We start from the raw sequence: 13033 nt of genomic DNA, 5'->3' as shown, positions 1-13033 counted from the left end.
TGACTTGTGACATCTTTTAGACTTTTATCTTGAACTTCTATTTCAGCTTTGCATTGTTCTTTAACTTGTTGCATATTTGTGTTTTGTGTCTCTAACTAGGCTCTAAACTATTTGAAGGTAGTGAGACCTTCTATAAAACATCATTTATCCAGAGGTCACTCACTTACCTAGCAACCTCAACTAGTTGTAACTTATCCAAGAATTAGAAACCAAGAGAAAAGAAAAAAAGTCTCTGAGTAGCCAAAATGATGTCACAAAGTCCATGTTATAAATACTCACCTGCTTTAGACAGAAAAGTTCCTCAGTTCCTCATTCAGGCTCTGATTACTCTTAGTTTGTAAACAGTTCTACCAAGTTTAGTTGGCTTCCCATTTCCCATCAGAGATGACACGGCCAATTAGAAAGGGTTAGGCAAGAAGCAAGCAGAATGCTAACAGAAGGACATGACAGTCTAACAAGGGAGGGAGAAGCTAGAAAATTATTTTTCAAAACTGATGAAAAAACAAAAAGTATAGCAGCTCCTTAGTGTAGGGACAAAAAGCCCTCACATTTCAATTGCTCCTGAGGGCATCACTATATTGCAGTAATTAATTTTTATAATCTAAGTCTAGGTGATGACACAAAAAACTAGAATGTATCTTCTCTGTGACCCCTCCCCCAACACACACCCTGCGTGTGTTAGATAATAAATACCTACGCATTGCTGGATGAGACAGAAGCAAAAACAAGGCAACACAATTAAGAGCTAAATTATATAGAACAAACCTTAAGTGCTGTTGGGACTTAGAACATGAGCTGTAGGAGTAAATAAGACTTTCTGAAGGTGATGGGACTGAGCCTGGATAGAGAGAGAGAAAAAAAAATTTTTTGAGGAGGTGTAGTTTATCTCCACTTTGTACTAAATGCCTAACAGGTGCCACGCACTGTCCTGGGCACTGGGGCTATGAAGACAATAATGCCATAGTCTCCATTTCATTGTCTTGAGTTCTAGTCCCCAGACCTTCCAGGAATGTACTTCTATTAGGAGAGGAAACATGCTCATATATAAGTATGTATAAGCACAAAACAAAGCAGACACAAGGTAATCTTGGATAGGAAGGCACAAGTAACTGAGGGGAGTAAGAAAGACTTCCTCCAGAGGGTAGAGTTTAAGTGGAATCTTCAAGGAAGCCAAGGTGAGGTTGGAGAGCATTCCAGATGTGGGAGATAGCATATCTTCCTTCAAGGAGTTAATACTCTAGCTGAGATGCATACATAAAATATAAGTATTTCTCTATATAATAAATACCTTATTATTATTAACAGTACTAAGTATCATTTTAATACTTTAAAAATATAATACTTTATATTTTACATAGTACTTTATATTCATATCTATGTGAATATACAATTTAAATATATATACTTTTAAAACATAATACTTTATATTTTACGTAGTACTTTATATTCATATCTATGTGAATATATAATTTAAATATATATATACTTTTAAAATATAATACTTTATATTTTACATAGTACTTTATATTCATATCTATGTGAGTATATAATTTAAATATATATATACTTTTAAAATATACTTTATATTTTACATAGTACTTTATATTCATATCTATAAAATACAGTGCTATTTTATACAGTACTATGATTAATAGTACTAATAGCAAATAAAATTTCTGTTCTCAGAGTTCTTAGCACTATACTGTATGCTCTACTGTATAAGAATAAAACCCCTCATTTATATTTTTAAACACTAGGTGCTATTGCTTATCATTAATGTGATCCTGCTTAATAAGAAGGGTCAGACTGGGTAAATACTACTTTCAGCTAGTGACTGTGGCACACATGCTATCCTACTGAGGAGGAATGCTTGGATAGTCCCAAGTTTTCTGTAGTTCTCAGAGAGTGTGGGTGACTTTCTAAACCCCAACTCTGACTCTCTCTGTGTGGCCACAGCTTCACGTCAGTATAGGAAATATATTGTTTTCCAAATGAGGGCAGCTGTGAACCTCTTACTGGTAAAGACTTCACCTTCTCCTTTATATATTTGACTAAGTTATTGTAATACACTATTTGCCTGGCCCCCACTACTAGAAGACCAGGTAGGTTACATTTGACTCCTAGAGATTCTCCAGTACGCTTAAAGGAATTGAGGGTCTAAGCTCTCTCCAAATGGCTCAAGTGCCCACTTATAGTTTTCCCTCAATGAAGGTATCCCCTTGTACCCCAGTACCATTAACCACTAAGAGATTAGAATTTATACAGAAATATTTATTTCAAAAGATATAATCACAAATTTACAAACTCACTCCAGCAACATGTGGTAGGCATAATCCTCTCCCCCCTCCCCATGTCCTCAGTCTCTGAGGAAGGGGAAGGGGTTTAGGTTCATAGCTTAGCTCTATCCCTGTAGAACACAATCCCAGTTCCAAGTCTAATCCAATCTTCTTCGAGCATGAGTGAATGGCTCCCCTGACTTCTCAGGTCTTCCATGACAGACCCCAATCCCCCAGTACCATGGTGATCACCTCTAGCACCTGAAAATGAGAAGGTCAAACAACATAGAATAGAAACCAACACCTCCATACCCATTTCTCAGAGCTGGGCTAAAAGACAGTGAGCAGGGGAAGGATTTTCCTTCTGTCACTGGTTCAGTTCATGGTACCCATGCTGTGGGTGAACTGTGATCTTCACTCTTTGGTCAAAGTAGATGAGAGTTGCCAAAAAGAGCACAGCAGGAAAAAGAAAGAGTGCAGCCAAAAAGAGTGATTAGCTCAGCCTCACCATTTTTAAAGACAAAGGCAGCCAATCAAAGGAGGCTTGATCCCCTATTGTTCCCACATAGTAGAAGATGTGGGCCTCTATGTTAGGCAATCTGCACATGCTTCAAGGGCCTCTCAAAGGTACCTCTATCTTAGGTGAACTGGACATGTCCAAACCAGCCCAGGTTACACTATATTTAACTAAGCCCTAGTTATATGACCTTGGCATAATAGAATTAAGGCTCCACCCCCCACCCCCATCAAAGCAACCAGAACACGTTTAGCTATGTACAGTGTTTTACTCTTTGCATAAAATCAGTTACAATACATTATAAGACATATATCATGCCTACAGCTTTTCCTAAATTCAGGCTACCCCCAGCCCTTGGCAGGGTGTTTAAAGGTCCACTCTAAACACCAGAGTCCTAGGAAAGGCATAGTTCAGTTTGTTGAATCTACCTATGACCATTTCTCCTGCAAGTAGGCAATATATAGCAGGAAGTTTAGAAAACTTAAAAATAGCTTCCATTGAATGTTGACTAATCCATCCAGTAAATCTAGTCACTAAATAATGACTTCAGGAACTTTGGATCTGGAGACATCCTTGCAGCATGAAACTGAACATGGACTCAGATTATCAGAGAGTTATAGAGCTGAGATAGCAGCCATCTTGTCCTCCCTATACCTGAAAGCAATCCCCACCATAATGTGTACAAGTGGGTAAGTCATCTGGACAGAGGAAAAGCTGACCAACTCCCAAGGAAGCCCAGCCAACTTTGTGACAGCTCTCATTCTTAGGAAGTTTTCCCTGACATCAAGCCTAAATTGGCTTCTTTGTAACTTCCATCCTTTATTTCTGGTTCTGTGCTCTGGGGTCAAACAAAATAAGTCTGATCCCTCTTCCATATGACCGGTAGAATTTAAATAGGTAAAGAGTAAAGGGAAGATAATTTGGATGGGTTGAGGAAAAGGATAGAACCTAGGTAGAATAGAAGGAAGTAAGGGATGTTGGTATAAGTTTGGATAAGTAGTGTAGGACTCTTGGAGGTTTTCAAAGTCAGATACGGAGAGTCTTTTTTCAGTTTTCCTCAGAAAAGGGAATTATGTGCCAAATATAGGATAATTAAAGCTGAATATATAAGATAAAATAGAAACAACCCATGTGGCAAAAAACCTCATGAAATAACATCCGAGAACTAAAATAGCTCCAACTCAGTGTCTCAACTTCCCTTATCCTTACACCCCCAATCATATAAACAAACTCACAAGTTTAAGATTTAGAGTCTGGCTTTAGAGGATCTCTGTGCCCATGGCAAGGACTCAACCTGCAGCCTACTTTACTCACCAAGAGGCAGTAAACTGTGATTCGTCCCAGCCAAGCAAAGGAAAGGAAGTATAGCTGAGGAAAAGGGGCCGAAGATGGAGACAGGGCAACATGCAGCACAGAGTCATAGGCTCTGCCACCTGTGGGAAATAGCTAGCATTTAAATAGCTCTTTAAGGTCTGCAAAGTGCTTTTTACAAATATTATCTCATTTCATCCTCACAACAACCCAGGGAAGTGGATGCTATTATTACCATCCCCAAGATTAAGTAGTCACCCCTCTCTTTAACTGCTTTTAGCTCATTTTCTTATTAATTTACGTCACAAGGAAACTGAAACAGACCGTAGTTAAGTAACCTGCCCAGGGTTACATAATGAATAAGTGTCTGAGACCAGATTTGAACTCTTGTCTTCCAGACTACAGGTCCAATGCTTTATCCACTGTGGCAGTGGATACTGAGTTAGGGCCATTTCTCTCTACCCAAGTTTACTTTAGGCAAGTACCTAGTCCAGGAGGACTTCACATCTCCTAACACAAGAAAGCTGAGGGCAATAAGCACATCCAGCCTTGAAATCTGTGTAGCAGTGGAAGGGGGAGAAGCCAAAGAATGAGGAAGGATTTTAGAAGCAACTGACAAGGAATACAAGAGAAACCCCCAAAGACCAAAGTTCAAGAAAGAAATTCTGAATAAAAACCTAGTTCATAAATAAATAAACCAATAGGATCATAAAGACAGAAGGAAGAATGAATAAACTTCAAAGAGTAGCCAGAGCGCAATGAAGACATACTCTAAAGGAAAATGAGTCAAAAATTATGCAATGAAAAAGAAGTTTCTGTAGACTTACCAAAATTCAAATAGCACGGGGGGGGGGGGGAGTCCAGAATGGTTCAAAAGAGAAACAAAATGATTAGAAGAAAGAAATTAGGTGAGAAATCAGAGATATCTGTGAAGAATTTAAAAAACATAAAGCATAGAGTAGGAAACAATGAATATACAGTAGAAAATCTCCCCAAAGAAGTAGAGGTTCAGAAAGAAAAAATAATAAGTTTGAAACAAAAAATAATACTGAAGTGGAAGAAAATTTGGCAGAGAAAAAGCAAAAGGGAACACAATTAAAAACATACATAAATCCTATACAAGCCAAAGTAACTGACCTTGAAAACAAAATGAATAGAGATATCTTAAAACATCCTAAGTCTCCCAAAGGAACATGACAAATCAAAAGATATAGGAAAAATACAAAAATACTGTCCAGAACGTTGGAATGTAGACAGGAAATCTTTAATCACTCAAATATGCATATTATCACCAGAAAAATAAAAGAAATCCATATTTCAAACTCTAAAACATATAGTGCTAATATTTGCAAAATGTCAATAACAGATTTTGCAGCCAAGAGAAAACCCTTCATGTAAGCAGAAAAAGTAATTCAAATAACCCTGAATTATTCAATAGTCATGAGAAATCAAAGGAGAGAATACAATATGGTATCTTCCAAAAAGCAAAGGTTCTTAAGCTCAATAACATATTCTGAAAATCCCACCCTAATGGGTCAGTGAAAAAAGATGATCATTCAACAAAAGAGGTATTTGAGATCTTCTTAGGAAAAATAAAGAAAAAAAAGGGAGTAGATTATTTGACTTACAATCACCCCTAAATAACAGAAACACAAGAAAGGATTACTGAAATGGTAAATTAGGGGCTATATACATGGTATCCTGAGATTTCAGCAAAGCATATTGGTGGAGTCCCATATGATATCCTTGTATGTGAGAAAGAAAAAAAATGTATTCTGAGTGATAGTGTAGATCCAAGCTGTTTGAACAAATGAAAGGGGTATTAATTAAAGGGCTGATATCCATTTTAAGGGTAGTGAATAATGAAATACAGCAGGAATCTACCTTTGGTCCAATTCCATTCAATATTTTTAGCAGTAGGTTCATAGGATTGTATATATAGCTATATAGTGGGAAAGGACCTCAGAAGCCAATTAGTCAGGCCCTCATTTTACAGATAATGAAATTGTCACATAGGAATTGAAAGAAGTGATATTTAAACTCCAGGTCTTATGACCTCAGGAAAAAAAAAAACCTGTATAACATTGTGTCCTAATCACTTGGCATTCATAAATTCAGCTGTTCAAAAACCACAAAATTTAAAAAGATATCTAGTTATTAGATGACACAACTGAGATGTATAGCTATCTTAATAAGTAGGATAATAGCATAAATATGATGATAAAATTTAATAGTAATGTTGTAAGGTTTAGGAATGAAGTCACTCTATGTGTAGCCAAGATTAAGTAGTCACCCCTCTCTTTAACTGCTATTAGCTCATTTTCTTATTAATTTACATCACAAGATCTAAGGAAACCAAGGGATATATTCCAATATTTCCTCATAAATTAAAAGAAATACCAACTCTCATTAATTAATTATCTCTGAACTCCCATCCTAGTGTAGAAGATAAGCTAGAAAAACCTCTTTTCCTATAAGCTTTCTCTCCTCTTTCTCAAAACCCTTCATCTCATAGGCTTAACTAAATACTAGTGTTACTATTTTTATACTGTAAAAAACTTACAAAAATGTATTTAAATATTTCAACAATACATTTCAGGATGAAAAGTCACATCCAAATATCAAGTGCAACTGTTAATTTATTGTTAACTCTGGAAACATAGTTCCACCATTCAGCTTTCTCAAAATGTTAATAGTCTCTAAAATGATACTCTCCCTAAGATTCCATTCCTTCTTAAAGATATTCTAACACCACCCATAAGTTGTTGTGGATGAGGCTATTGAAGCCATTGTTACAGTAAAAAATATAAGATCCTGCAGCTGGGTTAAAAACACCAATTACAGAAGTACAGAATGGGTAAGATATGGCTAGAAAACAATTCATGTGATAAAAGCCTTTGGATGAAACCCATATGCTCAATATGACTCAACAGCATGATATGGCAGCCAATAATAATGAGAATAGATGATATATATGTAGCTATTTAAAGAACTTTATATACTAACAGACTTTCCTTTCACATGTAGCCTAGATGATTGCTCCTTTCTCTACCTTTATCTACTGACTCATTTTCCTTGTTTCATCCTCTCATCCTGTGTTCTAAAGTAATCAAGGGGTGTGTTCTGATATTTCTACATTAAATACTAAAATTGCAACATCTCTTGCATTTATTAATCAATTAGCCTTAAGTTCTAATCCCAGTTGACTAAATAAGTGAATGTAAGTGATTATTATTTATTTAATAAACCAGAGGGACATCTTTTCTGATAAGCATAAGTAAATGCTTTGTATAAATAAGCCCCTTAATCTCCTAGGCTTAAATAGGTATAAAGGTTACTAGTTGTACAACTTATTAACAGTGTCATAAACAATAAAACAAAGACAAAAATTATTTTCAGTGTACCAGCTGTGAGAAAGAGCACGGCCAATCACAACTGCTGACTTCTCAATTCTAAAACATAGTCCCACTATTCAGCTTTCTTAAGACAGCAGCTAAAGCCTTTCAAGAATTCTCTTTGTAGTGTTTTTTTTTTAAGATGAGTTAAAACAGTTCTTTTAGGGAAAAAGTTCTCTATTCTCATATTTTTTGTTTCTGTGGCCAGGCAATTGGGGTTAAGTGACTTACCCAGGGCCACACAGCTAGTAAGTGTCAAGTGTCAAGTGTCTGGTCTGAGACTGGATTTGAACTCAGATCCTCTTGACTCCAGGGCCGGTGTTCTATCCACTGTGCCACCTTGCTGCCCCTATTTTCTTCATCTTCTTCCCCTTTGTACCTTACTATCAACACAGGTAACAATCTCTCCAGAATGACAAACTGCTAGTCTCTAAAGATTATATTGCCTCTTAAAGATATAGTTTTGACATCAATGATATGTGTTATAGATGAGACGGAATCTTTTCATGAAATTCATTTGATAGCCAAAAAAAAGTTAATGTGATCTTAAACATTAATCAAAAAATATTGCTGGAGTATAATGGTTCTGTTAAAGTATGTGCTAGTTAGACAACATAAATTTTGTGTCTATTTCCATGTGCCACATTTTAGCAAGGACATTTGCAAGCTTGAACAACTCCAGAAGATGGCATCCAGAATGGGGAGAGGACTGGAAAACAAATCAAATAAGGAATAGTTGAAGCAACTGGGATTTCTGACTTCAAATATTAGAAGGATTTTTATGTGGAAGAGAGAATAGACTCATCCTAGAGGGCAGAATTAAAGCCAGTAGTTATTTTTTGATGTGTTCTATTATAAAGAAAACAGTTGAGTAGCCACAGTTGATGCCAAAGAGATCTTAGAATAGTTTGGCAGCAACAGAGTAGAATCATATTGAACAAAAAAAATTAATATAATCAATATACATTGTACTGTACTGTGTGCAGTCATTCTTACTGTGCGTCTCTGTGGGAGACTTGGCACCTTTTGGGGCTAGGTGAATCAGTTGTCTGAGCATGACTTTTACCCCAACTTGGATGGGTTGGATATGAAAAAGAACACTATCTTTTACCACTGATTTCCCATTTGTAATTCTTCTTGCCCTCAAGGAGCTTATATTCTATCAGGGAAATTGTTGTTGTTTTCCCTTAGTTCTCCAAGATGACCATGACATTGGGAAGGTGGTGTCTTGACTTGCAAGTGAATTAGATTTAAGAGAGGCAAGGCTGTGCAAGGTCACCAGCCTCACTCTCTCCTCTGGAGTCATCTGGGTCCAGTGGCAAGATATAGATCAGGACAACTAGAGATGGCCGTGGATGCAGATGGCCTTTTTAAGCTAAGGTCTTTCCCAGGTCTCAGTTTGCCTGAGGCACTGCCCATTGAGTGATTAAGGTTAGGTAAAAAGTGAGGCAAAGAATGGCTTCTTTTACCTAGTCAAAAAAAAAAAAATCCATCTAGGAGGGGAAGACCCTCAGGGTTTCTGGTCAAAACAGAAACAAATGCATTTACACTCACTCTGAGCTGCAAACAATGCCCAAACAATGACCAAATGAGGCTTGGGCTGGGACCTATTGTTGGTCAATCAATGAGAGCCAGAGTGATCTGGGTTTTTAAGGCATGGTCCTTAAAAAAGAAATCTAGCCAGTAAACCCTGAGATATCTTGTGGTATTTTAGTGATCAAAATTTATATTCCTTTAGGCAGAGCATCCACAGGTAAGGATATGATTCCCTGTGTAGACAGAGGGAAAAGAGGGAGAAAGAGGATGGAGGGAAGAATGGAAGGAAGGAAGGGAGGGAGGGAAGAAGGGAGGGAGGAAAATAGTATATAGATGTATAAATATGCACAAAATAAATACAGTAATTTTGGAGAGGAGGATGCTAACATCTGGGAAGGAAAATTTTCAGGTAGAAGGTGGCACTTAAACTGAGTTTTGCGGGAAACATGGGATTCTAAGGGAAGTAAGAAGGAAGTACATTACAGGCCTGAGGGAACAGTCAACACAGAGGTATGGTGATAGGAGATTAATTGTATTAAGTGAACAGTAATCAATCCAGTCTAGTCAGACCACAGAGTGTGGGAAACAGAACAATATCATAGGAAAAACTAAATGGCCAAAAATCAGTCAAGATTTTTGAGCAAGAGAACTGAATTTCAGAGCTGTGGGGCCCTTTAAATGTCATCTTGTTCAAAGCCTTCAGTTTATGAATGAGGAAACTGTATCCTAGAAAGGCTTTGCCAGAGTCGTCACTTCTATTTAACAAGTATTTATTAAGCATCTACCATGTGCTAAACACTATGTTTGTCCCTGGGGTCTCAGAGACAAAATGAAAAACAATATACAAGGGGATTTTTTTTCTCAAAATGTTTTATTTTTATTTTAAACTTAAATACTAAAACTAAATACACAAGAAAAAAGAAACATAAATGTAAATATTAAAACTTAAATGAAAAATAAGAAAAGAAAAAAAAGCATTGCCCATTGTACACAGCAGAACATGAGAGGATACAAAATATACAACAATAAATTTCTATTTCAAAAGATAGAAGCTGTCTATCTTTTCTTTGCTTCCTTGTAAGCTTTCTTTTGTTCTCTGCTGTGCACTTTTTACTTTGTTCTTTTTTCTCCCTTCCTTGCCCCCTCCCCAAAACTACAATTAAGCTCAGATACAAGGAGATATGTTACATTGTTGTACAAGATGGATGGATGGATGGATGGATGGATGGAGATACAGAGAGACAGAAGAAATAAGGAGACCAGCTAAGATACTGTAACACAAGAGTGGAATGGTAGCTGTGAAAATGCAGCTACTAGATTTTGTGGGGAGAGGGAGGAGAGAGGAGAGAAAAATCATGCCCCAAGGCCATCCAGAGTTTGAATATATAGGTATATTTCTGTTGTTCCACTCACCTCTGCCCAAGTCAAGGCAACATGGACTCCCCAATCTGGGGTCATGTTTGTTATACTTGTCCAGGGTTCTCCCCTCTTTTTTCCCATCCTAATTCATCTCTTGGGCTATGTGCAGTCATCCTTACTGTTCTCTGTGGTAGGCTAGGCACCTTTGAGGCTAGGTAAGTCAATTGTCTGAGCATGGCTTCTTCCCAGAACTGGATGAGTTGGGTATGAATAGAATACTATTTTTTACAACCAATTTCCCATTTGCAACTCTCTCTATAACCTTAGTTCAATCTCTTTTCCACTTCCAAGATCCTCCCCAACTATTCATCCCATCCTCTACCCAATCTTTGCTGGGTCTTTTGCTCCAGATCTTTCCAGAAGCTTGTCTAGTACCCTGTGCTCAGCTTGGGATTCCTTTTCCCTCCTCTTGAACAAATCCCAAGTTCTGTAGGCAGATACCCTGGCAGCACAAACACAGAGCAAGTACCTACAGGCTCTGGGCCCCAGTGCCCAGTCCTGCTGTCAGCATTCTGCATGCCTCTGCCAGGCAGCATCCTTATTAGGTTCCTGTGTCAGGCCCTCCTGCTCTCAACTGTACCTTCCCAACCAAGAGCATTAGCAAGGAGCACCACCACCACAAAGAGTATTCCTTAAAGAGTTAGTCAAAAACCAGTGGGCTGAAGATCAGGATATCAGAGGGGATAAGTTCATGTATAAGTTGATCTGATTTCCTGATAATCTGAATATACAAGTGAAGTCATTCAGTACTTGGAGAGTTGGTCAGTCGTGTGTGTGTGTGTGTGTGTGTGTGTGTGTGTGTGTGAGTGTGTGTGTGAGTGCGTGTGTGCCCACATATACATGTGGTAGTCTGGGGGATAGGATGTGTACAGCAAATTGCTGGGAGGGCAGTGGTTGATGGGCAGCAATTTCCTTTCTCCTCTGAAAATTACTCAGAAGATAGAATTTCTGAACTTACGGTTGTGAAACACTAGAATTCAAGGTATGAAATGTTTTCTAGAGAATTCAGGACTATCTGGTCTGGGGAAGGAGCTATGTTGTAGGAGGGTAAGTCACTTGATGCATAGGTAGGTGGTGGTTGGGAAGGATGACCTGCTGCTTGATCCCTTGTAAGTACAGTGACATGAGCCCAGGATGGCAATAAGCTTCTAAGCATTCCCTGTTGTTTGACTGACAGAATTCTTGACAGTGGCACCTCCACTCTTAGCTATCCTATCTCCTGTTTTACACTCCCTTTATTTTTCTTTGACTATGTACTTATTTTCACCATCTTTTTCTACATAGAAAGTTTAGTTCCCCTTGAGTTTGTGGGCTTGAAGCTCTCAAGGCAAGAGGGACTTACTCTGGCAAAAGGTCTTGAGTATAGGCAAGACCTGAAGTAAAAGCATCCTTTCCACCTGAGTAGGCCCAAGGGTGGACTGGAGGGTAGGGGGTACAGGTGCCAACTCATCCTTCCCTGGGTTCCACAGTCATCCTGACAGATGAAGAGGTCCAGCGGAAGCGGGAGATGATCTTGAAGCGAAAGGAGGAGGAAGCACTGAAGGACAGTCTGAGGCCCAAGCTTTCCGAAGAGCAGCAGCACATCATCACCACCCTGTTGGATGCTCACCACAAGACCTACGACCCTACTTACTCGGACTTCAGCCAATTCCGGGTAGGACGACATACTACCACTAGCCTGAGTTGAAGTACAGATACAGCTTTGGGGAGCAGGGAAGGGACATTTATCAAAGAGCAATTTGGCAAATTTATGACATGACAAAGAACAGTGGGTTCCCCACTGGATAGACCCAATCTTCCATGAGAGAGAGAAGGAACAAGGGGCCCTCTCTTCCTATAGTCCTTGTTGCTATCTCTGTCCAGAGACGCAGGCACAAATATGGGGCCGGAAAACTTGAACTGATACATTTTTCTTTCTTTTTTTTTTCCATTCCAGCCTCCAGTACGAGGGGAGGAGGGTGGAGGCATCCATCCCTCGAAATCATCCTCAGAGCTTACACCCAGTTTTTCAGGGGACTCCTTGACTTCAGATAATTACATAACTTCTCCAGGTATTGTGGGACTAACTGCCTCAGGGCTTAAGGGAGAGAGAGATCAGGGAGATTTAGATGTACCATCTTATTTTTGGAACTCTTTCATTCCTCCTGAGCACTTGGTTCAGCAAATATGAAGGTAGGAATAAAATGTGAAGGTGACCATGAATACCCAGAACTTAATCCCATAGTTGGAATGTGACTATGACATGTATCCCTAAGGATATCCCCGGCCCTTTGAACAATGCTTTGGGTCTGAGCCCATTGCAAAGTAAAGTCCAACATGAATACTTGGAGTCATCTAGTCTAGCCTCTTACATTTTACCCCTAGTCTGATCCCATACCAGCCCAGCACCAGAACTGAGACTGGAGAATCTGTCTTACCCTCAATGACCTGTTGGCTTTAAGCAACCTCAAGGAGAATGGGTATATTGTAGTCTCCTCCCCTCCTCATTGTCTCCCATTTATTCTCATCCTCTCTTTGGTCTTGTCTTCCACAAATTTCTGCTACCTACTGTCTGGAAAGGGGAAATGAGAGCAGGGAAA

General features: G+C 38.7%; 1 protein-coding gene across 1 annotated transcript in view; it reads left to right on the top strand.

Annotated features, from left to right (window-relative positions):
• VDR (vitamin D receptor) overlaps window positions 1–13033 on the top strand; it is a 91834-nt gene that overhangs the window by 63783 nt on the left and 15018 nt on the right. Inside the window, exons 6-7 of the mRNA XM_027844264.1 lie at window positions 11924–12108; window positions 12391–12505. Coding sequence (XP_027700065.1) covers window positions 11924–12108; window positions 12391–12505 — 300 coding nt within the window. The remainder of the gene's footprint in view (window positions 1–11923; window positions 12109–12390; window positions 12506–13033) is intronic.

This window comes from Vombatus ursinus, unplaced genomic scaffold (genome assembly GCF_900497805.2).
Source record: "Vombatus ursinus unplaced genomic scaffold, bare-nosed wombat genome assembly UNPS02014941.1, whole genome shotgun sequence".
Taxonomy (NCBI): Eukaryota; Metazoa; Chordata; class Mammalia; order Diprotodontia; family Vombatidae; genus Vombatus; species Vombatus ursinus.
Note: the sequence above shows the minus strand (reverse complement) of the source record. Positions and strands in the feature narration are given on the sequence as shown.